General features: G+C 43.2%; 8 protein-coding genes across 8 annotated transcripts; 5 read left to right on the top strand and 3 right to left on the bottom strand.

Annotated features, from left to right (window-relative positions):
- Nucleotides 1-750: 750 nt before the first annotated feature.
- On the bottom strand, nucleotides 751-1,073 carry BDB00DRAFT_770770 (copper fist DNA binding domain-containing protein; the record flags this gene model as incomplete). The annotated part of the gene is made up of 2 exons (XM_053119911.1): nucleotides 751-942; nucleotides 1,026-1,073. The coding sequence occupies 2 exons, from the start codon at nucleotides 1,071-1,073 to the stop codon at nucleotides 751-753; spliced, it is 240 nt and encodes a 79-aa protein (XP_052975632.1).
- Nucleotides 1,074-1,673: 600 nt separating this feature from the next.
- Nucleotides 1,674-2,957, top strand: BDB00DRAFT_619236 (uncharacterized protein). Its single transcript, XM_053118048.1, has 2 exons — nucleotides 1,674-2,336; nucleotides 2,460-2,957. The coding sequence occupies exons 1-2, from the start codon at nucleotides 1,857-1,859 to the stop codon at nucleotides 2,874-2,876; spliced, it is 897 nt and encodes a 298-aa protein (XP_052975631.1). The 5' UTR covers nucleotides 1,674-1,856; the 3' UTR covers nucleotides 2,877-2,957.
- Nucleotides 2,958-3,459: 502 nt separating this feature from the next.
- BDB00DRAFT_737972 (uncharacterized protein) lies at nucleotides 3,460-3,972 on the top strand (the record flags this gene model as incomplete). The annotated part of the gene is made up of 1 exon (XM_053118414.1): nucleotides 3,460-3,972. A coding segment is annotated over one exon (513 nt), but the record flags the coding sequence as incomplete, so codon positions are not given.
- Nucleotides 3,973-4,548: 576 nt separating this feature from the next.
- BDB00DRAFT_932040 (uncharacterized protein) lies at nucleotides 4,549-7,259 on the top strand (the record flags this gene model as incomplete). The annotated part of the gene is made up of 10 exons (XM_053129060.1): nucleotides 4,549-4,637; nucleotides 4,756-4,831; nucleotides 5,154-5,237; nucleotides 5,334-5,649; nucleotides 5,771-5,919; nucleotides 6,017-6,047; nucleotides 6,131-6,231; nucleotides 6,423-6,588; nucleotides 6,695-6,811; nucleotides 6,913-7,259. The coding sequence occupies 10 exons, from the start codon at nucleotides 4,549-4,551 to the stop codon at nucleotides 7,026-7,028; spliced, it is 1,245 nt and encodes a 414-aa protein (XP_052975629.1). The 3' UTR covers nucleotides 7,029-7,259.
- Nucleotides 7,260-9,547: 2,288 nt separating this feature from the next.
- On the top strand, nucleotides 9,548-10,985 carry BDB00DRAFT_962474 (HotDog domain-containing protein). Its single transcript, XM_053129739.1, has 5 exons — nucleotides 9,548-9,691; nucleotides 9,775-10,096; nucleotides 10,172-10,281; nucleotides 10,360-10,469; nucleotides 10,552-10,985. Exons 1-5 carry the CDS (start codon nucleotides 9,626-9,628, stop codon nucleotides 10,880-10,882), a joined length of 939 nt encoding a protein of 312 aa, XP_052975628.1. The 5' UTR covers nucleotides 9,548-9,625; the 3' UTR covers nucleotides 10,883-10,985.
- A 115-nt stretch (nucleotides 10,986-11,100) lies between these two features.
- BDB00DRAFT_876449 (uncharacterized protein) lies at nucleotides 11,101-14,593 on the bottom strand (the record flags this gene model as incomplete). Its single annotated transcript, XM_053127485.1, has 7 exons — nucleotides 11,101-11,232; nucleotides 11,320-11,372; nucleotides 11,444-13,017; nucleotides 13,119-13,534; nucleotides 13,661-13,787; nucleotides 13,871-13,954; nucleotides 14,028-14,593. 7 exons carry the CDS (start codon nucleotides 14,591-14,593, stop codon nucleotides 11,101-11,103), a joined length of 2,952 nt encoding a protein of 983 aa, XP_052975627.1.
- Nucleotides 14,594-16,439: 1,846 nt separating this feature from the next.
- On the top strand, nucleotides 16,440-19,172 carry BDB00DRAFT_843465 (uncharacterized protein). Its single transcript, XM_053124963.1, has 3 exons — nucleotides 16,440-17,073; nucleotides 17,160-18,304; nucleotides 18,385-19,172. Exons 1-3 carry the CDS (start codon nucleotides 16,555-16,557, stop codon nucleotides 19,010-19,012), a joined length of 2,292 nt encoding a protein of 763 aa, XP_052975626.1. The 5' UTR covers nucleotides 16,440-16,554; the 3' UTR covers nucleotides 19,013-19,172.
- BDB00DRAFT_981191 (uncharacterized protein) lies at nucleotides 19,173-22,078 on the bottom strand. The gene is made up of 7 exons (XM_053129981.1): nucleotides 21,230-22,078; nucleotides 20,885-21,147; nucleotides 20,537-20,791; nucleotides 20,385-20,429; nucleotides 20,211-20,294; nucleotides 19,353-20,131; nucleotides 19,173-19,260 (listed from the first exon to the last, which is right to left on the bottom strand). Exons 1-7 carry the CDS (start codon nucleotides 21,580-21,582, stop codon nucleotides 19,225-19,227), a joined length of 1,815 nt encoding a protein of 604 aa, XP_052975625.1. The 5' UTR covers nucleotides 21,583-22,078; the 3' UTR covers nucleotides 19,173-19,224.
- Nucleotides 22,079-23,234: the final 1,156 nt, after the last annotated feature.

Genomic DNA, 23,234 nt, shown 5'->3' with positions numbered 1-23,234 from the left:
GTCACAATCCTTGTTCGGATAGAAGCAGTGCATGGGACAATGTTGCTCGATAGGGGCGTGATGGTCACCATGACAGATTCCGCTGGCGCGTCTAGCGATTGTGGCAAGCAAGTATGCTGGGGTATCAGACTTCCACAGAAAGATGGCATTGCTGCAGTATTAGTCGCAGCAGCAGTAGCAGTAGTACACGAGGTATTATTACTTGTTGAAATTGCAGTAGCACAGGTAGGAGTAGTATTAGCATTTGATGATTCCTGCTGTTGCAGCAGCTGTAGTTGCTCCTGCTGCTGTTGTTCCTGTTGCTGTTGTTGGAGTATACTGTCAAAGAGCGATGCCACGTCTTCCTCGTTCGGTTCCTGCTGCACCTGTTGCGTAAGTGTGGGTTGAGCCAACAGCATATCAAACTCCGTTTGAGGCAAGAAAGGCGGCTGAGATGCTGCTGCTGTTGTTGATGTTGCGGCAACCACAGCTGCAGCAGCAGCGGCCGCGGCCGCCGCGGCGGTTGTCGTGGTCGTCGCCAATCCAGCGGAAGAAGTAGTCCTGGGTGAAGAGGAACACGTTTTGCGCCGCTTCGCAGAAGACAGCAGGACTCTAGCCTTCTCAGTACATGTACATTCTTCTTGTCGGCATGGTTGATTTGTTGTTGCCATTGTTGTTGTTGCTATGGAAACACAAAACCAATGTTGATTTTAAATTTTTTGTTCCTATGGCGTCGCCTTACGGAGTGTTGCCGTGGAAACAAAGAGGTATCTACACCCATTGAAAAGGGACAAATAGAAGAGGGCACGTACTTTTGTTGGAAGCAGTGCAAACACACTTTGCGTGGATGTGTTTGGTCTTGCGCAGATCTCTACAGTAGGCACACTGACTGACGGGTCTGCCCTTCTTGCGGACCTCCATAAGCGGGCGATCCACATGGTTGCAATTGGATGAGCGGTGGCCCTGATCGGGAAAAAAGTATTAAGTATAAGAAAAATTGCAATCGCCCCCAACCCGTGTACCTCTCTCCTCCCCTATATACAAACCCTGATGCACGAGAGACATGCGAACTTTATACCGTCGTAGAAGACCATCTGGTTTAATAAGGGTATCTGCTGTGCTTTTTGGATGTTCAAAAAGGACGAAAAGCGAAAGATGATTGTGCAAAAAAGGAGTTGAAGATGCTGATGATGATGTATGGGATGTTGTGATAGAATAGGAAAATGTATATAAGAACAACGAAATAATAAACGTAATAATAATAGTAAAAATAAAATAAAAAAGGAACTAAAGCTCAGGGTGAGCTTGTAGCTTCTTGATCCCCCAGCGCAACAACGCTCAGTGAGCTTGATACGAGATTATAAAAGACGCAGAAGCGACGTTAATAAAATAGTCAACACTGTAAACGATGTTGTTCTGACCAAAAGTACTAATCATACCCAAATATAACAGAAAAACTAATAGAGAAAAGAATGACAAAAAAATAATATGGGAAAAGCCTGTTCCTTATAAACTATACAAGAGGACCAAAAGCAAAAAAGAAGGGAAAAAAAGAGAAGAAAGGGGAGGAGGAAAAGGAATGAAAGAGAGAGAGAAAGAGAAAGAAGAGCAAGTAAACCAAGAAGAGAAAAGCCCTTTGTTGGCTGCTTGCATGTGCTTCCCCACCACCCAAGACAGACAGACAGACACGCAAAACTGCGCAGTTTTACTGGCAGCCAATCGAAGATCCTAACAGCCAGCATACACACACACACACACTTATTTTTTCTATTTTTTTGTTTAAGAAACAAAGGTTGCTCAACCCCTTAAACTGTCCCGCCAATATCCCCCCATTACAACATCTTCCATAACCCAACCACTACTACTTTGAACAAGAAATGCAGTTGACTCTGGAAGGCCTCCAGTCACTGTTGATCGACCTGACCAATTTTATTCATGTAATTCTCGGCATTGCAGTCGTCTTGGTCATCCTGATTGCCTTTAGGGCATTTCCATTCCATCACGACTACTCGGAAATTTTCTCGGCTGTACGATATCTAGGTCTACAGCATCTTTTGGCCTACGCTTACTCTACTACGTGCATACTGTTACGGCTGCCCGTGTCTTTGGTCAGCGTTGGCAGTAGACGATCGTCAACGACAACAATGACAAATAAGCAATATGCAGCATATCAGCAGCAGACAGCAGCAGCACTGGATTCAATTTATCACGCAAGCAATTCCGAATTAGACTCGATTTGTCTGCGTGACCCGATAACAACAAGCAGCAGTAACGGCAGCAACAATTATCATTCTTATTACTATGTCTCGGGACTCGTCAACACAGGCAATACATGTTTTCTTAACTCGGTCTTGCAGGTAAAGTTGCAGACAAATCTTTTGTTTATCTGATTGAGTATTGGTGCTTTCTCAACTCAACGTATACCACACGCAACAACATATATGCATACGCACATACATACAACATCATTACGCTATCAGGTCCTGTCGTCATTACCCCGCTTGCAACTTTATCTTGAACAAATCCAACCTTCACGAGCTCGTCCAGTCTCATGGTTCTTGGCCACCACGCTGCGTCGGCTGAACCAACCACTTTTGAAGCGCTCCTCATTCAAGCCTGTCGACATTGTATCAGTCGTATCAGGTCGACGGATCAATAGCCGTGATCAACAAGACGCACAAGAACTGTTTCAATTGATAACGAGCGCAATCGACGTTGAGGAGGAAAAACTACAATCATCTATGGCTGCGTCGGTTATGGGAGGATTGAAGGATATCCTGGCACCGTCGTCGTTGAGTTACAAGATCCATCACCGACTAAAAAATCCATTCACTGGCCTCTTAGCTAGTCGTCTGTCTTGTATGCAATGTGGTTATACTGTAGGTGTTTTCTTATGAGAGGGGGAGGGAAATGGTTAAACCGGAAGAGAGGTATTGACTGCAAGGTTTTCTTTTCTTTTCTAGGAGGCGATCCGACATTTTTCGTTCAACAATGTACAACTCACCCTTCCGGATACGGTAAGCAGGCGAAAAAGGAGGATCATCATCTGATCCAAAGGAACGCAGTGAATTTTTTTTAAAACTACCATGTGACAGCTGGACACTGACTGATATTGTTCTAAATACACTGTTATTAAAAAATATGCGTTCTAACATGTAGAGCTCAACAACACTTGACGATTGCTTAAATGAGTTTACGGCAATGGAGTACCTCTCGGATGCCACATGCCGAAAATGCGCATTGATCGATACGGTCAGTTCGATGTCCGCCCAGGTGGATGCCCTTAACGAGCAGGCCAAGAGAATTCAAGACCGTGCAAGCCGACGATCGGTTCTTTCCGAGATGGTCATGATAGAGAAACGACGACGAGTACTGGAACATCGGCTCAACGTGGGTAATATTCAAGATGACGACGACTATAGCAGGAACATCAGCAGCAGCAGCAGTAGCAGTAACAGGGGTAATGCGAAATCGTCGTCACTACGGGCTGTGAGCCGAATGTCTAGCAAACAAGTTATGTTTGCCAAATCACCAAAGATCCTATGCCTTCATTTATCCCGATCTACGTTCCATCCATCTGGCGCTGTGTTCAAGAACAGCTGTCGAATCATGTTTCCGGAATTCCTCGACTTGGCACCCTATAGCACCAATGGTACTCTCAACACACAGCCACATGAGCCTATTTCGGCAGCAGCAGGAACAACGCCACCCTCAGAAGACGAAGAGCAAGAAGAACGAGGAGGCGGTATGGAATGCCGGTACAAGTTGATGGGTACTATTGTACATTACGGCAGTCACGATTTCGGTCATTTTATTGCATACAAACGGCGTCTTGTTGCAGAAACGTGTCATTGTCGTCAATGCAATGATAGGAACAATACACTTCATGGCGACGAGAATACGTGGTACAGAATTTCGGACGAACAAGTCGACGTATGCAGCATAGAAGAAGTCCTGCAGAGCAATCCTTATATGCTACTGTACGAATATGTCACCCCTGAATCCGATGCATCATCTACTCCTCTCTCCTTTCCTCTTCCGCCTCCTGTATCACTATTATCTTCATCCATATCCGCAAAAACAACTACAACGACCACAGAAGAAGCAATAATAGAAACGCTACGAGTGTCAAAAAACGAACGACAAAATATTTCACGGCAACTTCCAGATGGAATTTCTCAAAACGACGATACCGACGACGAGAACGACAACAGCAACGATGAAAACAATGGCTTTGATGTGACAACAAGCGAGCTGCCGGCAGCACCGCCGTCATTGCAACAAGGCCTTCCGCAGTGTATGCCCACTAGAACTGTGACAAGACGAAGCTGGGCTGGACGACGGCGTCAGAGCGCACCCGTCATTACCTTTTAGCTTTAAACATATATACTTTTACACACTAAAAAGATGCACACACGAGGTCCGGTTAACCTTTTGATATCTATTTTATACACTTATTAATAATTAATTATAACCAAAAAAGATTAAACTGAATGTGCACTTGTTTATGTATGCGAGCGTCCTTTCTTGGATTTGTCATATGTCGAATGCTGCGTGAATCGCTTTATTATGCAAACTATTATCCGTTCGAGTACCTATAAATTACTTTTGCATGACAAAGAGCCATTCCAGGTCTGCTCCATGTATCCCGCCATTTTGTATCGATCTGCAATTTTCTTCGAAGAAGTGCACGCGTCATATCATACATTTATTTCCATCATTTCGGTCATCAATAGTTAGGTAATAATTACTCACACTTTTGCATAGTTTTAATAGATCAATACGCTCCACTACTCCACTTATCAACCAGCCACCTCACCATTATGTGGATTATGGTGTGCTGGTGTGGATGGTAATTGCTCTGCAAAAAAAAAAATCGAGATAGTGAGACTCGTATCACGTAGTCTACTGCTACTATAACTATAGCGATCACCTGTTCCGCGACCATATTAATTTCAGGCTTTTGGAATTGACGTGAACATCATTATTGTTAATTAATTAATCCGTAATTTATTAGAAAAGGCAAGAGGAGACCTGCATCATCATCCTAACTCTTATGAACATCTCCCATCGTCAGTACTTCTGCCAATGTAATTGAGACGCAAAAAGCAAAAAGAGGATGACCGAAGTAAAATGTAGTCTCGTATACTGATATATCTTTTTGCTATAATTAGTCATCACTTCTCGCTGAAGCACAAAGCGTAGTCTACGCAGAAATTGACCGTATTACTCCTGAGCTAAGAGAAATTAGCAGCGACGTGAGTCTTAGCTGTTGATAATTCAGATCTCACCGTAATCCTTATCATCTGTTATGTCAACACAGCAAATTAACTCGTATCTTGTCATAATTACAGTTGCACGAAAACCCTGAGCTTAGCATGCACGAACATCACGCTCATGAAGTCCTGACAGATTATTTGGAGAAGAACGGATTCACTGTGGCACGCCATGCATATGATATGGAAACAGCTTTCATGGCCAAATACACTAAAGGAACTGGTTTACGTGTCGGATTCTGCTCCGAGTATGATGCGCTCCCGGGGATAGGCCATGCATGTGGACACAATCTCATTGCTGTGACAGGTCTTGCGAACGCAATGGCTATGAAGGCCCTGTTGGACAAGGGAATCGCGTCCGGAACGGTCGTTCTTTTTGGTACTCCTAGTGAAGGTAGAAACAAACGCCTGTCATAATGAACTTCACTTGATGCATGCTTTTCATCACGACAGTATGAACTTACTTTCCACATAGAAACACTAACCCTTCGTTTCTGTTGATTCATACAATGCAGAAGAATTGGATGATAAAATCTTAATGGCTAAGAAAGGAGCCTTCCAGGACAACGTTGATGTTTGCAGTATGCTTCATCCTGGTCCCGATAATACAACATGTGTGTCATGTAATGCTATTCAAAACTTTGAGATCGAATTTCGAGGAAAGGTAAGCAGTGAAATGAAAAAATACCAAGTGGGCTAAGAATAATTAAACGAACAGTTGCTAATCATATACACACCGTTCTGTATTATCCCACCTTTAGCCCGCTCACGCCGGTGGCGCACCATGGAATGGTAAGAGAGAATTTGTAGCTACACAAATCCGGGGTTTCGATGAAAATGATAAATAAGTAACACATTTCTACTGCTTATAATAGGTGTAAATGCGCTCGACACTATTTGCCAAGCATTGGTTAACGTTGGGTTGCTCCGACAGAAACTAATGGGACTGATCGTGTCCATGGAATTATTACCGATGGTAAGCTGTTTCTCTCGTCTTTATTCTTAGCAAAGCTTGCTGCCTAGTTCTGTATGTATCCTTTTTACTAACAAGTAGGCTGATTGCAATCAAAATAATTAGGCGGTAAAGCGGTATGTTTAAAAGCGACAAGATCAAAAAGAAAGGGAATATGAGTTGACTGAATCGGTTTTGGTTATCATTATGCATAGCCAAATATTATCCCTGACCGCACAACGGGTCGCTTCTGCATCCGTGCACCGTCTACCGATCGTGTTGTAGAGCTGATGATAAAGATTGAAAATTGTTTTAAGGCAGCAGCGTTAGCAACCGGCTGTGAATATACTATCACGTGGCACGGTGCTGGCATGTGCAAGAGTAAGTTGACAATACTATCACTTTGTGCTTTTGTATACTACGCATCACTCACTGAGCACGACCGAGATAACCAAAACAAACACAATGTACTACCTATAATGTATAGATATTGTACAGAACTCAGTCATGGCTGAAACATACGCCAAGTATTATGACGCGTTTGGTGGCGTCCCTATCCCACCGCGTCAAGCTCAAGAAGTAATACACGTCGGTGCTTCTACAGGTTAGTGCCATCAAATTTCCTCTTTCTTTTAGATGTATCAACGGAGTGCCATTTTCTGATATAGACCTTTTTTCAAATAATAATATCGTGTGCGGTTTCAGATTTCGGCAACGTTTCTGTTCTTATGCCCGGGTTACATCCAACGTCTGACGTCTACACTGATGCGTTCCCCCACACCCACGCATTCGCCGAAGCTGCAGGTGCTGCCAACTCATGAAGGCGCAATGATTGCTAGCAAATCTCTCGCTATGGTTGGTGCCCACATGTTCCTAGAAAAAGGATATTACGAAAAGTCACTCCAAGATTACCATAGTACTGTTCCCGAAGAAAAGCGAATTCGAGAGTAGAGCATCAATGTAATACCACATAACACTTACAAAGCATACTCATTACTGTTATATAAAATATTATAGCATTTCTTTCTGTTTTTATGCTTTTTGGACATCTGTACATGTAAAAATATTCCATGTATTAGATGATCTACATAGTCCACTTGCCAGTACATTGTACATAAAAGGGTTTATTGCCTTACAATCGATTGATCCGAGACTACCTTCTCACGCTTTCGCAAAATCAGTAAACCGAACAAACCTTTAGTTCCCGTTGAACACCTTTATAACGGAGGGCTGTCTTTGTTTGTTTCGCATTGTCGTTATTTACCGGGAAAAAGTTTTATAACTCAAAGCTCTTCGTTAACCAACTTTAAGTAACTGTTGTCGTTCATCTACAGCTATATTTACTGGATATACTAAAAGGGAATGTACTTTTGGTAGCCCTTTCATACCTTTCGAATAAATGGGACTTCCAAAACATCTTTTGTCATATCTTTTTATTCTTAAATCATGTTCTTTTCAGTGATATTTATGCTGTAGTTTTGTTAAGTCATTTATAGATTTATCCTATGTACTACTCTTGATAGATATCTCAGCTACTAAGTAGAGCTGTACTTCTTCTCACTTGCGTTCCCAAACACCTCCTCATCCGGATCATCTTTGTCCTATACGATTGCACCTCCTGAAATTACAGAGTTATCAAATGTTTCTTGCTACATCCTTAGAACCTCGCTCCATTTGATCTTCGTGATACTTTTATTCTAACAGCTTGATATTTGATACAGCAAAGCTAGTTCCACCCTAATAGAATCTTGCAACATTTAAAAAGGGCTATTTTTTTAAATAGTCAGGAAATTTTAAACCTACAGCGAGCTAAGGATCACATTCGGTATGTACACAGAATTTTATTCATATTTTCAACGTATAAGTTTATATACCATGCTTCGTAAGTTAGTTAGATGTAAGCATTACGATCATGTCTGATGATATAGTTACTAATGGTATGCATACATGACCAGCTTCCACACAAACGGTAACTTGTATGTAACAATCCATTGAACTTTTAATGCAAGTGAATGCTAAAGAACATACGGACACGACCCTGGAGAAAATGCAAGAGTCCTTGATAAAGCTCGCCGAAAACAGCATAGTGTTCCGGACAACATCACCGGTACGATATTAATCAAATATTTAGCAACATGATTAATAAACCTTGATTAATGATAGCTTTGTTCTATTAATTTAATGGAAAGAAATGGCCTCCTAAAGCACCATGCATTGTACAAATTTATACATGATACTAAGCAGCACTGAATATAGCACCAATCTCTCTGGAGGCGAACATAAAGAGGAAGCAAAAAAGCCAGCTAAACAATTCTAAAACATATACATCGCAATCATACAATGTACAAGGAGCTGCCCCACGACACATATGTGTATCCCCGTCACTCACAAAATGTGAAAAGCAGCAACACCAACATTTATGTGTTCTTTTCGAGGAAGGGTAAGTTTGATGAATGAATTACGTTCGACGGATTGTTTTAAAAGCCACTATCTAAAAGTCTGTATTGCTCGATAGGTAAATATTTGCCATCAAGACAAAATGGTGCCAGATGCGAAAAATATAATTACATGCCGAGGCCGGACCAAAAAGGGGTATATAAAACACCTCAAAAGTACAGCGCTACTGATACAAGGACTTCAAACTAATGATTCTATCCGTTCTTTCTGCCGAAATTAGACCAAGCTGTACAATGTTTTACGCTTATAGATGTTGACGATGAACGGTGATCAAAGCACAACGCCAAGGTTTTGTACAACTAGCGATGACAAAAGCGTAGTGCAGACGGCCGGATTTCTTTTGGTTTAATGTTCTTGACGACAACAAATCCGACACCCAAGCACAAGATTAAAGCTGCACAGCAAAATCAAAGAAGTTTAATATGCAGCTCTGGTCTTGGCTATATAAACGAGTAGAGAAGCAGCAGCTGAGCGGATATTTCAAGTTATCGAGCTGGAGAATAACAACGCTGGAAAACCGTGCCTTGCCATTTTCCCAGTCGGTTGTACTTCGCGTCTGGTACACGTCGAGCCTGACTTCTCTACTGCTGAAAAGAAGGACGGGAAACTCATCTATGGAAATTGCATAGCAGATTCGAGCACTTTCTCCACTTGTTCCAATGGTTGCTATAGTAACTGGCCAGCTCTATTTAATGACGCCATGACCTCGTTACAAGTTTAGAACTAATAGAACGAAAAGGATTACATACATTTAGGTTTGCGCATTATGCGCGTGTGATCGTCGCACGCCTGAATTGCTCTTCTTACAGCTCAACCCCACCCGTGTAACCCTAAAATAGCCACTGTCGGCTTTGCTGCATTATAAACGTATCTTCTTAATACCCCACAGTTTTCTTTCTTCCTCTTTCTTTTTTTCCTTTTCTCTTTACACACTTTGTCACCCTCTCATACCGAATTTATTATGCCTGTCGAAGGATTCAAGCCAGATCTATCTAAAGCCGTCGGCCACGTTAGCTCCCCTGATATTGTAAGGCGCATTCTTTTCTCTTCTATAGCACATGAAAAAGAAAGAACCATATCCACTGACACACTCCCTTCTGCTATCGCTAGGTGGCATGCACTCGACGCGATTTTCTATTGTATGCACTTTCGATCGGCATTCCAGAAGAAGAACTTCAATGGCTGTACGAGTTGGACTTGGATTTTGGTCCTTTCCCCACTTACCCAGTATCATTGCTTCTCAAGGACGCTGGCTGGGACGTCAATTCATTCGTCGAGCGCTGGCAAGCCGGCGGGTCGGTGCCTGGCATGCCTTGGTACGATCCAAACAAGATCGTGCATGGTGAGCAGACGGTTGAAGTGATCAATCCTTTCCCTGTCGAAGGTGGTCGTTTCCGCTCCACGAAAACTGTACGCGGCGTCTATGATAAAGGTGTGTATACGCATAAACGTATGCTGTTTCACGTGCCGCAAAGGAAAAATTCTAACATGTGAACGACACAATCAGGATCGGGCATGTTGCTTGACACTGTGGTGGATCTCTATGGTGAGACCGATAATGTACACTACTATCGCTTGTCGCTCGGCATGTTTGTTCGCGACTATGGAGGTTGGGGTGTAAGTATACTGGCTTTTCGGTAGAAAAAAAAGGGCAGCGATAGAGAAGAATGGAGATTGATATAAGAGACGGAATAGGGACCCAAGGGACCTACACCTGCAAGCTACGCTCCACCTAACCGACCAGCAGACGCAACTGACATTTTCACCACCACTAAAAGCCAGGCCCTCATCTTCCGTTTGAATGGGTAAAGGTCTTGTTTTCAATGGTTTTGAAATCAAGAACGAAGGATGAGCTAGCGGTCTAACAGATGCTATTCTCTTTTGCAGAGACTTTAACCCACTCCACGCTGACCCAAACATTGCTCAGGCCGTCGGATTCCCACGACCCATTCTCCACGGTCTATGCTCGTACGGCAAAGCTGCACATTCCGTCTTGAAGAGCTTTGGTGACAATGATCGCCTTCGCTTCAAATCGATCCATGCTCGTTTCGCTAAACCCGTCCTGCCAGGTGAAACTGTGACCATATCCATGTGGAAGGTGCCTGGTCCTGAGCCAAAGACGGATGGCGTAGTATTTGTTGCCAAGGTTGGCGAGCGTGTCGTTCTCTCCAACGGTTTTGCTGTCTTGTACAAAGAGCCTCAAGAATCCAAGCTGTAAAAGAAGCTGATATGCAAGATATATACCACTGTCTATTATCTTTTATGATGCAAAATTAATAAGAAAAAGAGAAAAAGAAAAAAAAACAACAAGTTAAGCGATATTATATGTACAAACAGTAGCTCTAACAAAACAAAAAGAGAGAATGAGGTATAGCTGGAAATAATACAGATGATGGTGTGTGATATAAGGGGTGTATGTGTGTGGTTGTGCTTTTTTTAACATCGACAAGAGAATTTGCCCATGTAGTAGCATAGCGCCATAAGTAGAAAGATGACAGATAGTTGGGGTCCCGTGAAAGAAAGCTCATCAGTGATGACCAAAACGTGGCTGTTTCGTCGTCGCATTAACTAATAAAAAGGTTGGAAGAGAGTTAGTGCAACTATCATACACAGCAATGTGAGATAATAATCATCACTCTACAACAGCAGACTTACATCTCGTGTTGAGGTTGGTGTAGTTACCCGTGAGTCATGCAAAGCATGGAGCCCTGGATCACAAAAAAGAGGGTAAGTATTCAGAGTAGTGCAGTATGACGAAGCGATATATGAGTTTACATACATGATTCTGATGGGTCCCACTTTGTTTTTATCGGTTCCAGCCGTCGCTGTTGTTGCTGCTGCTGCTGCAAAGATTGATCCTGTTCTTGGTGAAGCTGGTCCGATGCAGGTGGCAGTGAGATCGATGGATCAACCTTTTGTTCCTCGTTTTCGGGTGTAGCTATTAACGGTGGAGTAGGTGGCATCGTTGCTGGCATGATGTCGTGGTATTGGTGTTGTGGCTCTTGTTCCGTTACTTGCTCCTCCAAAGCCTCATCCTCCTTCTTTTTCTTTTCCTCTTCCTTTAATGACACACCATTCCAGGTGTATTTTGGTGTAGATCCAGGCAAATTAGGCTCTATGGCGACTTCCACCAAACGGCCTTCTAGCGAATTATCCAAGGTATATACTCGAATACCCATGTCATCCGCTCGCAGCTCCACCCGAGTATGCTCTGTAGGCAGCACCTCCACATTAAAACCAAACCCATACATGGACGGGTTCGTTCGTATATCTGTAAACCAACTGCCATGCTGACGATGTTGTGATGGCTTATGCTTGGCGGTAAATGATACGCGGTATATTTTATCCTTGGAATCGAACTGTTCTTGCGTAATTTTGCCTGCAACGCGGCGGATGTAAGGGGGACAACCGTGCTGACGGAGATACCATTGGACACGGTCAACGCATGCAGGTACTTCCATCGTCAACTGGCGAATAATTGCGGGTGGCAAAGGTGTAGTGCCCTCCAGCTCCATATGCGATACAAAGGTCAGTCGCACACCTCCACCTCCTTTCTCCTTGAGTGGACGCAGCGCCCAACCATACACGACAATTTGACCTCGGACATGCGGTTTAATGATCGGAATCAAACCATCAGATACGCTTGTCGATGCTACGTGAATCGTGCCTGTGCCTGGATCACTGTCAATCACAGTCAAAAGCGAAAAATCACGACTGTGGATCGGAAATATACTGCGCATTTGCATATAGACAAGGTACTCTTTCTGCGAAAAGCGTTCCACAACATGGCCCGTCTCAAAGTACTCGTCCCATATTTTCCGTGCACCAAAGCATTGGATCACCGAGCAAACTTGCTCAGGAGTCCATGATCCGTTGATCGTCACGTCGCCCCGAAGAATGGGTATTGCCGATCCTTGTACTGATTTCGAATAGAGCTTGGCACTGTTGCGCTCGCCCATTTCCTTCCATTCGTCTATATCGCTCGATGCGAGCCGTTTCAGCATGTCGATGCATTGTTTTCTACTTGTTCTATGTCGTGATGGTGGATATAGTCTACTGATATTCTGCTGTTGGTGTTGTTGAGATGCTGGTAATACTACAGTAGCGGGGCCGTGGCTTTCTTGTTGAGAAGCTGGGCCTGATGCTATATCGTCACTGCTGTTGTTATTGCTGTGAACAGCAGAAATGGAGGAAGGTGTGCTGCTACGTTGAGATGTAAGGTCATCGTCGGCGAACTTGATCCTTCGTGTCACTGAAGAAGAGCGAGACGACGTTGGCGACGGAAGAGAAGAGTTACGCGGTGGGGGATTGGTTAATATACTCTGCATACTGCTACTTTTCGGGTGTAACAGACTATAGCCATAAAGAGTAATGTGACCTTGCAAATTAGACTTTTCACTCTCTTTTCCCCCCCCCTTACACAGCATGCAGACATCCTATATATCCAATATTACCTCGATGTTTTTGGTGTCTTTTGCAAGATTGATTTGGGTTTTTGATATTGCTGTTGTTGTTGTTGTTGTTGTTGCGCCATGATCGATGGCCTGCGTTGACCATGTGCATTGCCTGTTGGCGCTAGTAGCGAAGACGGATGGGAAGTTCTATCATTGTTGCCTGCAGTAGTATTGCTGTTGGTTGTAGTGATGGCAGTGCCTGGAGGAAGGCCAGTCGCGGGGTATCGGTTGTTTTCTTTGGACCGCTCTGCTTTTTGCTGCAAGTATTTGTGGACATCGGCAAGCACAAGCGGCCGTCGTGCAAGCGATTTTTTGGTCAGTCCGGGAATCCATCCTTTCACGCTCTCTTGGGTAATGTACGTCACTTTTGTTGACGGCGGTGTTGTATGAAGTGGCTTTAAAATCCATCCTTGTAGCTAGATAGCAGATTATTATCCAAGAGAAGGTTAATTCAAAGTCTTCTGGGTAAAATGTGGTAGCTGTTACGTTCAGGACGATGTGTGATAAGTGACAATGCTGCTAACTCATTAGCACTCTATTACCTTCATCTGCCTGCGAGTTCGACCGGGTACTTTTGGGATTTTGGGCGTTTCTATGCTGGTACAAGCAAATAAAATGACGCCGTCTGCAGAGCATTCGATCCGTTCGACAAGCGAAACATCGTAGGCTCTAATTACAGTACGTGACGTCGTATCAGCATAAGAGTGTCTTACGAAATGGGTAACCGACGCTATGAAGAAATGGCTTCTTACTTGGATGAGGAACTAGAGTGATATGATTCGTATGTAATCGATGTTGTCTCGTTCAGATTTTCAATCAGCCGACCTTCTTCGAACCTGGATCATGATATTATTTCGTTGCCATTTTCAGTTACCATGTTTAACTATCCATTATCCTTTCAAAACTTACGCGCTATCCCAAAGTTTTCGCATGCCAATCACGTAGAATACAGACTGAGGCGAGAATCCATGAATAACACTTTCACCCTTGAATATGGGTGCTTTGTTGCTGTTCGTGCTGTCACCGCCGTGCTGTTGCTTAGATAGCATGTAGACTAGAACCCCGCTTTTGTGTTTTAATGCCTTTTTCCATGAGTTTTCTTTGACCAGCTGCTTAATAGAGGCCATGGCTTGTTCTGCTTGGTGGTTGTGGTAGCTTTCCGAGCTAAAAACGGCCTCACTGTTTAAACGCTGTTCTTGTTGCTGTTGGTGCTCAAGTAGCTGCTGCTGCTGCTGTTGTTGTTGCTGTTTTTGCTGGTTGTAGTGTTGTTCCTGAATCGACGGCAATTCTTCGTCATCGCTGAATGGGTATGCTTGTCGCGTCATGGGACGACTTGCAGTAGTGCTGCTGTGGTTACTGTTGCTATTGAAGAACATTTCCGCGTCCGATTCACCTTCTGTACTGATGCCGCTGTCGCGATCTTGTGCAAGAACGTGTGCAGGTAAGAACGAAGAAGAAGATCGCGGCACGGCCATGGTGTAGGAGCTTATTTGTTGTCGTTACTGCAGCTGTGCTTTGCTGTTCTACTGTATTCAAAGTTGGTCAGAAAGTTAATATATGAGCTAATAATAAACGGGGAAGAGAAAGGGCGAGATTCCCCATGTTCTCTCAAGGTGCAAAAAAAAAGCGGTTCATTAATTGGGCGTGTGTGTAACTTTAGCGGTTTCTTTTTGAGGCACATGCCACGTTCATTGCCACGTTTTTTGACCCGCCTATACTTTCAAGCTCATTATATTATTGTTCATGATAGTCAATGCAAAAAATACTTGACTGCTCTACAAATGAAAAGCAAAAGGTTGATCATTGCCTCCAAAGAGGAATGTTCCCTTGATTATTCATGGGAGAAGCACTGGCCAACAATGCAGGTAATGACATGCAATATACTCCTGATAGTTGGCGCACCTTGCCTTCTGGCGATCGTTTGGTGGGTGAGGGGGGTGGGTTGGGGATGTATATATCAGTAAATTAGAATAGCCGACATTGATTTATACTTGGCATTGTCAGAATTTCGATCTGGCATTCTATATGCTTGTTATGTACATCCTTTGCTCTCAAACAAATCTTTTGCCCACTGCTCTGGAAAGCGGTTTCATTTTCGATTGGCAATTGCTGTAGTGAAGACAACATATTGGATCGAGGCAGATGTAAATCCGGCGAGTGTGAAAGCGAAACCGTTGGAAATGCTATAACGAGGTAAGTATGGCTGGCTTATCGTTTTTCTTCTGGTAACCCAAGTTACTTTAGAAGAATGAGTCAAACATTCGTATACCTTAGTTGTTGAGCCAACAATACATCAATAGAATGATGATGTATGGCTTGATAAAATCTTGAACATCAAAAGCACGCTACATACATTCTAATACGTTTTACAGAATGTGTATTGCTGTTTATCCTGTTAGAGTTTTTGGGAGGCTCTAAGAAGAGTATCTTACACTTAACATATCGGTCATATATGATTATCTATGTCGTACATTACTATAGCCCTTAATGATACCTTGGCAGACCGTTATAAAAAAGTTATCAATAACGAAAATGTTTGGGTGTCAGTGAGAAGCAAGAAGGAGTATTACCGTTAATTGATAATGGAATGGTGTCAGATATTAGCAGATGTATGCAAGGTTGTAGTTGTTATGAGCACATCTATATCCGATTACTGAGCCACTGGATGGTATTCAATCATAGCACAAATGAGGATAGCTTTCGAAGCAAAACAACTTTCTCCGTTCCGCGTATTTTAACGATGGCTTCATCCATACCCAGTGCTGTGCGCTGACATACACTGCAAGCCATATTTGTCGTTAACTGCACTTAGCAATTTGAAGAAGTTTTAACAAGTAGTTAAATAAGACAGCGATCCACCTCCGATATTGCATATATGGGTCCAAAACGACGCGGAAGTTTAACGTCCAAGGGAACCATTAGCAAAGATGGGGATGAAATATAAAGTACGACACACAACACACAACACACAACATAACAAACGTCCTCCTTTACATGATGTATTTATCTATAGCAGCAGTCTTTAAACATATACTGTTATTTGATTAAAATCCGCATCAAAGCATTGGTTAATGACGGGTTATGTGTGCTTTAACAGGTCTATCGTAGCCGTTAAATCATTCGAAATTATAAACCTGCCAAAATGAAGTAAAATACATTGTCGGCCATTCTAATGTGCCTTCACGCGCCAAGTGGAAATTGGTGTCACGTCTTGAAATCAAGGTGCCTACTATGCGCCATGTATAGTAAGCCCGTCGTACACACTCACTGTCGTGTGGAAGAGAGAGAGAGGAAAGGGAGAGCCAACCCCGCTATATGTTAGTTCTTTCCAACACTTCCTTCCTCCCCACCCGCAACTAACACCTCTTCTCCCCCTTACCTCTGCCCGATACCGCCCACCCCACGCCCATACCCACTACCGCTCATTCATAAAAAAATGAACCCTCTGGCATCCTGTATCCCGAAGCGACGACGTCAACCTATCCTACTGCCAGACGATTCAGAAGACGACGAGAACGACCGAGACCAACAGCAATACAATAACAATCGCTCATGCATGCCCTTGTGGCCTTTTACCCAATGCCTTGGTCCTCGCCACGGTCGAGTAGCGCTTGGTGAAGATGACAACACTAGCTCGCGCATTCTCAATCAGTACCTCGATCCAAACACGACCGTTGGCATTGAGCCCTTATTAGCACAGCATGCTAGTGATTCTATTGACGATGACAACGATCCTACAGGACCTAACGCACTTTTCTCGGCAGCCGAACCTCATCGGTTTCTGTCCCGGAATCCGTTTGCCACAGCTTCTACTACCACAGCGTTGGGAGGAGTAGGAGGACGTGACGATCGTAGGGCTTTGCCAGAGCAACAAACAGATTATTTATATGAGGACGACGATGCTCAGTTTTTGTCGGACCACCGGATATCGGCGGTTATTAGTGATCGTGCCAAGGTAGATATCGCGCAATTTTATGCAAGATCAATTAATGTACAATGTTTTACTACATACTAACATATGCAATGAAAAAATGTATGTAGATAACTGCAGATGCAAGTAGCAATTCTAGCAACAATGCGTACGCTGAACCCGTGTTGAGAACGGAAGAAGAGGAAGAGCGAGAAAAACGAACGAGTCGAACAGTGGAATACTATAATCAAGAACTTATCGACGTTGCTCCGAAAACAGACAGAAAGCCGACGACAGAGCAGCAATCTCGGGAGCTCAAAGATATGAGCGGTCCATCAGCATTGCGAGAGAGAGAGCTTGATGATTTCGGTAATCCGTCGATGGAAAGAGAACTCAAGGATTTCGGCGATAATGCTCCATCACCATCAGCTACTGCAGAACGGGAACTTGCAGATTTCAGTACCTCATCACCACAACAGCTACCTGCAAAAGAGCTCAAGAGTTTCAGCAGCAATGCACTAGCGGAGCAGGAGCTTGCAGATATCAATAATAGCAGCTCATCATCATCGTTGTTGTCGTCACCGCCACCACCACCGCCAGCAGCAAGGGAACTCCAGGATTTTAACAGTTCATCACCAACGCCATTCATCGTGGACCGAGAACTCACTAGTTTAGATAATAAACGTGTCAACAATGTATCCACGATCGGAACAATGGCAGTCTCGACATCAGAACTGGTGAAAGAACTAAAGGATTTCAAAAGTCCATTATCATATGAACCAGAGGAATTCGATAAAAGTATCAGTAACAACAATGTGGCACCTATTGCAACAACAACAACAGCAATAACAACAGAAGCAGCAGCAGCAGCAGCATTAGTACCACCACCGCATGAAAGTGAAGTACAACAGCAGCAACCCCGAGAATCGCGTGCACTAACTACAGAAGGACAGGTGGACGCATTACAATCCATGTCGCAGCCACCGTCCCCAAGACCCGAGGCTCATGATATGGCGATTTCCCAGGAAATAAATGACGAGAGGTCTGGAGCTGGTACTTCAGACCGAAGGTCCTCCGTTGCTGTGGTTGCCCAATCAATTCTGGGAGATCGACTAGACGATTTCACGGAAAAACTCGCATTTATCAAGAAAAACATCATCATGAGTCTGGAAGATGAGGATGGCTGGGATGAAGATCAACAGCATCATCACCAACAGCAATTATTACAAGGCCAACAGATACAGCAACAGCAGCCTGCAGATCATTCGAAGCGGAGGTAACTTCTGTTGTGTGCTGTGTCTTAATAACTTGTTATTGATATAGGACAATATATTAATTCCATGCGAATTGTGATAGGCCGTCGTACGACCCTCTCATGTCCAACAGCACAAAAACAACTTCATCAGCTTCTTTTGAAAAACCACGACATCATAAACGAAGCAGTTCATTTATGGAGGTCGCCGGCAAGTTCATGAGCCAATTGAACCAGGCCGCCATGGAAAACAGCACCAACCACAATGGTAACCCAAACGCCGATAGCCGTATATTTTCCCCATCGTCGTTTTTCGCCACACTTGCCGACCCTGAAGGCGATAGAAGCGACAATGACAATATCTCCATTACTGAAGGACAGCATCGTCAACGAGAGGATCTGCATCCCTTTTCGTCTACTGCGCAACGTGATAACCAGGAGCGACAACATCACCATCATCATCAACGCACAATGAAGCCGTCGTGGGCTGATGATGTACCTGAAGAGGACGAAGAAGGCGAGCGTAGCAACAACGACGAAGAAGAAGACTTGTTTGACTTTGGCAAGATGCTTGCGGTTGGCAAAAATGTGCGCAACATTGGTGAAGATATGGTGGGCAATGGTCTTCGCATGTTTAATGATATGGCCAGTCGAGTAAAGAACGCTAACAAACAACCTGTGCCTGGAGAAAATGACGATTCTTGGATGCTGGATCGGGACGCTTGGATGTAGGCAGTAATGGATTATACAATTGAAGAATGCTCTCCTCACATAAAACTACATATACTTTTAAGCCTCTATATATTATTATACCCCGAACCAACCCCCTCCCCACATCTAAATAACCACCTTCACTCCTTTTTCTTGTGTAAAAAGAGAAAGACACAACGGCTTATGTATTATTTCTTGATTTATTATCTCGCCTCTCTTTTGCTATTCTTTTATTATGAGCTGCAAGAACACTTGAGGTCTCGACCCCACTACAATATATTTATTTCACATAATAGAAAGAATATTAGAGGGTATATCCAATATCACTTGTGCAAAAAGAAACAATCGGTATTCAACTTACCTCAGGAACAGGGTCAGTCACCCAATGTTCGATCAACTGGTCATCATACTGTTCTTTGAAAGGATGTGTGCAAGCCGTCAAACACGACTGAAGTATTTTCTTGGCTTCTTTCTCATCTTTGTTTTCGAATGCTTCGATGACTTCCTGAGCAATCCAGTTTCGAAGCACAAAGCGCGGATTTACAGAATTCATGCGCCGCTGACGATCGGCATTATCTGGCTGATCACCGTCCTGCAAAAGACGATGGCGGTAAATGGCCAACCAGGGCTTGAGTGCTTCCTTGCTTTCTCCTGCCTTTGCCGCATCGCGTGGCACAACTTGGATACCGTGCGTTTCGGCATCCTTATCCTCGCCCGCATTCGTCACTTGGTATGTTGATAACGAGCGGAAAAAGCGATGGTGGTCAATATCGTACTCATTCATCCAGTCCAACAGGGGAATCACAACATCGTTCATGTCACTCGCCAATTCGTCGCGCGGCTTGAGACCGAGCTTTAAGCGCATGCGCCATAAAAGATGTTCCATAAACCAGTCCGAGAATTCCTCGCTGAGGACTTTGGTCACTGCGTTTTTGCCTACTTCACGATATTGTCTTCGCGTGACTGCATCAGTCACCACGGTCTCATTGTTGCTGTCGCCACTGTTGTTGCTGTTGTTATTGATGGGGGGAAAGACAAGCGAATCGACTTTGTCTTCTGCACCAATAAGCTCAAATAGTGGCACGGCAAACTTAAATAGATCAAAGATGCAGACAGTGGGCTGACGCTTAAAGGCATATTCTGTATAATTTACATAAGGTCAGCAATGTAGCAAATATACTGAACAATTAGATGACGACGTAGATAAATTAACACTTACGGCCAGCCGTGTCAGAGTGGTTGCATACATTGGCAGGAGTATAAAAGTCCATCATTGCATAGGGTCCGTAATCGATCGTAAGGCCTACAATAATAAGAATATTTAAGTACGTTTTGATACATTGTCGATATATACTATGCAAAGTAGATTGTGTAACAGCAATAGTAGTAATACCTAGAATTGACATGTTGTCGGTATTCATTACACCATGATTGAATCCTAATAGGTATGTACATTGTTTTAAATTTTAGAGAACCCTTCTCAAATACCACGACAGGACGTACTTGTTCTGGCGATTTTATCGTAACTATTAACTAAAAACTTACCAATTGCTTGCCACTCTGCAACCATTTTGGCTGTTTTCTTTGCGACTCGACGCAAGAAACGCATGTATCTGTTACCATCTGCGCTTGATGGCTTATAGTCCTCTTCTTCTTTGACGACATGTTCAATTGCAAAATCAGCAAGCTTGCGCAAGTTAATCATGTCATCACGAGAATAAAAGATTTCAAAACTGCCAAAGCGCATCCATGATGGGGACATTCTGGTAACAATAGCACCAAGTTCAGGCTGTTTCTCATCTAGAGAATACACAATACGGTCGCATAATTTATACGTTTACCAAAGACATTGTTAGCGCCGATGTACTAAAAAGGCTATGGTTTTTTTTTTACCTGGAAGAGCATCATCTCTGAATATTTCTCGCGAGGTTCCAATAAGCGCTAAGGCACGGGTGGTGGGAACACCCAAAGCATGCATATGCTCGGACATCAAGAACTCGCGGATACTGGATCTCAAGACAGCATAACCATCGCCATTACGAGCGTAGGGTGTACGACCAGCACCCTTGAGTTGTAATTCCCAACGCTCGCCACTGCTATTCTCTGTTTCAAATAAGGAGATGGCTCGACCGTCCCCGAGTTGGCCTGCATAAATTCTGGGGGATCATTTGCCATAGTCACATTAAGCACGAGTTAAAGTTTACTTTTGGCACACATTATGCGTTTAATTAACCCTACCCAAATTGATGCCCTCCATAGATAGCGGAATACGGGCGGGTATTCTCGAGTATTTTGTTTCCAGAAAACACTTGAAGGAATTCATCGGTATGGATCGCTTCGGGATCAAGTTCAATTTCGTCCAAGGCTTTCGTAGACACTGCTAATAGCTCAGGATCTGGATTGTGATCTGGTAACGTGTATGAAAACGCAGCATTGTGGACAGCACGCGAGATTTTAAGCTTGCTGTCCGAACGAGGCGTTGATTCGTCAATCGATTCCGTATAAACGTCTGCTGGTAGCGATTGCGTAAATAAACCAGGCCTTATCGGCAAATTGTCGAGCATACGGGTTGCTTTCATTCTGATTCCCATGGTTTGGTTTCTTTGTTTAACAACGAGAAATGGAAGAAAGATAAAAGGCCAAGCTTGGAGGCGTGACAAAGAGAAGAACTCAGACCGTACTAACTAATACTAATATATACCCTCGCACAATAGCACTTATGCGAATACTCTCGACGAACTTCCGGATTTTCTCGATGGAAGGGAAGACGGATATACCAAGTACCGTAGCTATGCTCGGCTATTAGTCTGTAAATGATGGTTTAATTATTGGAGCCAAAAAAAGATTACCAGGATAATGCAAAAAACCAAGAGAGCTATCATATTAGTAATCAAAAGAAGTTTTTAGGCTTTGTTTTACAATAGACGGCAGTATAATAGAGCACAATGGCTAGCATTATGACTGTGAATCTCTTCACAGTAAGATACTACGTCAAGTACGCACTCATGTATAAAAAATATTAGAAAAAATGATGAAGTCAAGGCTTTACCCCATCAATCGCTATCTTTTTCTCATCCAACATTCTAGACGACTTGATAGCATGCACGAACTACGATATCCTGCAAAATGATATCTCTGGTAGATGCTCTTTATATAAACTAGAAGTAGCTTACTAAACAAAAACAGTTTCCGGGTTATATACTCAATACGCATAAGCTGAGCATATGTTTGCCTAACAGAGATATGAATTTACTTATTATAAAATAAAACACAACAGAATTACTAGTTGTTACCTCCGTCCACCCTTTTTATATAGAAAAGTTGCAGAACTGGTGCTGCACAAGGCGGTGGGGGGAATCAATGAAATATTATGAAAATTCGAACGTATGTGATGTTCGCTATTAGAAAATGAAGGGAGCGATGGATATCTTCATGTCAGATATACTGCTACTTCAATAGCAGCGTCCTAATTATAGCGGTATGTTACTTATCAGTATCAATATCATGATGATTCACATTTTATGGCCATGCATATTGAGACGACGAGTACCTTGCCTTTTATTTCTACCATGCTTCATTGACTAACGCTGTGAATTACCCTTCATTTTTCCAATAATCTTCTTATTCACTGCCCCTCGAATGCTATCTTATTACCGTCTTCATGAGCCAAAACAATATATAGCAATATAGCAGTATTTTTCGTTTTTGGCGTGAGGTTTACATACAGTAGCTCTCAATAGAATTGGCAACTACGAGCTCAAATAATAAATAACGTGATTCTGTAATCAGCACTGCTATGGTAAGAAGACTATGCGACCACAGGATGTGCATGTGCATGTGGTACTGTAAAATAGAAAGGGAATTACTACGCGCACGACAAAAATTGACCTCGCGCACGACATTTTTTTTGGTAGTTTAGTATTCCGCAGTTGTCGTGCGCACCGTCTCTTGCACAGCCTGAAAGACCCGCGCACGACAAAATCTGATCTCGCGCAACGACAATTTTTTTGGCAGTTGTCGTTTACCTCAACGTACTCGACGATTTATGTTCTTGTCTCATATTTAAGCTCTTGTGCCTTGTCTCCGGATTTAATTGTTCTTGTTCTTCGCCCTCCAAATATTCAACAATTTGGTTGACACATTATTATCATCTTTCGTTATATATACGTCGAATATTACACTGATCGTCAAAAATAATTTTATTTGAATAGAATTACATGACAGCCCTAGCTCTGGCAAGTTT

Source organism: Zychaea mexicana (assembly GCF_025766255.1).
Source record: "Zychaea mexicana strain RSA 1403 chromosome Unknown BDB00scaffold_89, whole genome shotgun sequence".
NCBI lineage: Eukaryota > Fungi > Mucoromycota > Mucoromycetes > Mucorales > Lichtheimiaceae > Zychaea > Zychaea mexicana.
The sequence above is the reverse complement of the archived record's forward strand: the minus strand, read 5'-3'. Positions and strand labels throughout refer to the sequence as shown.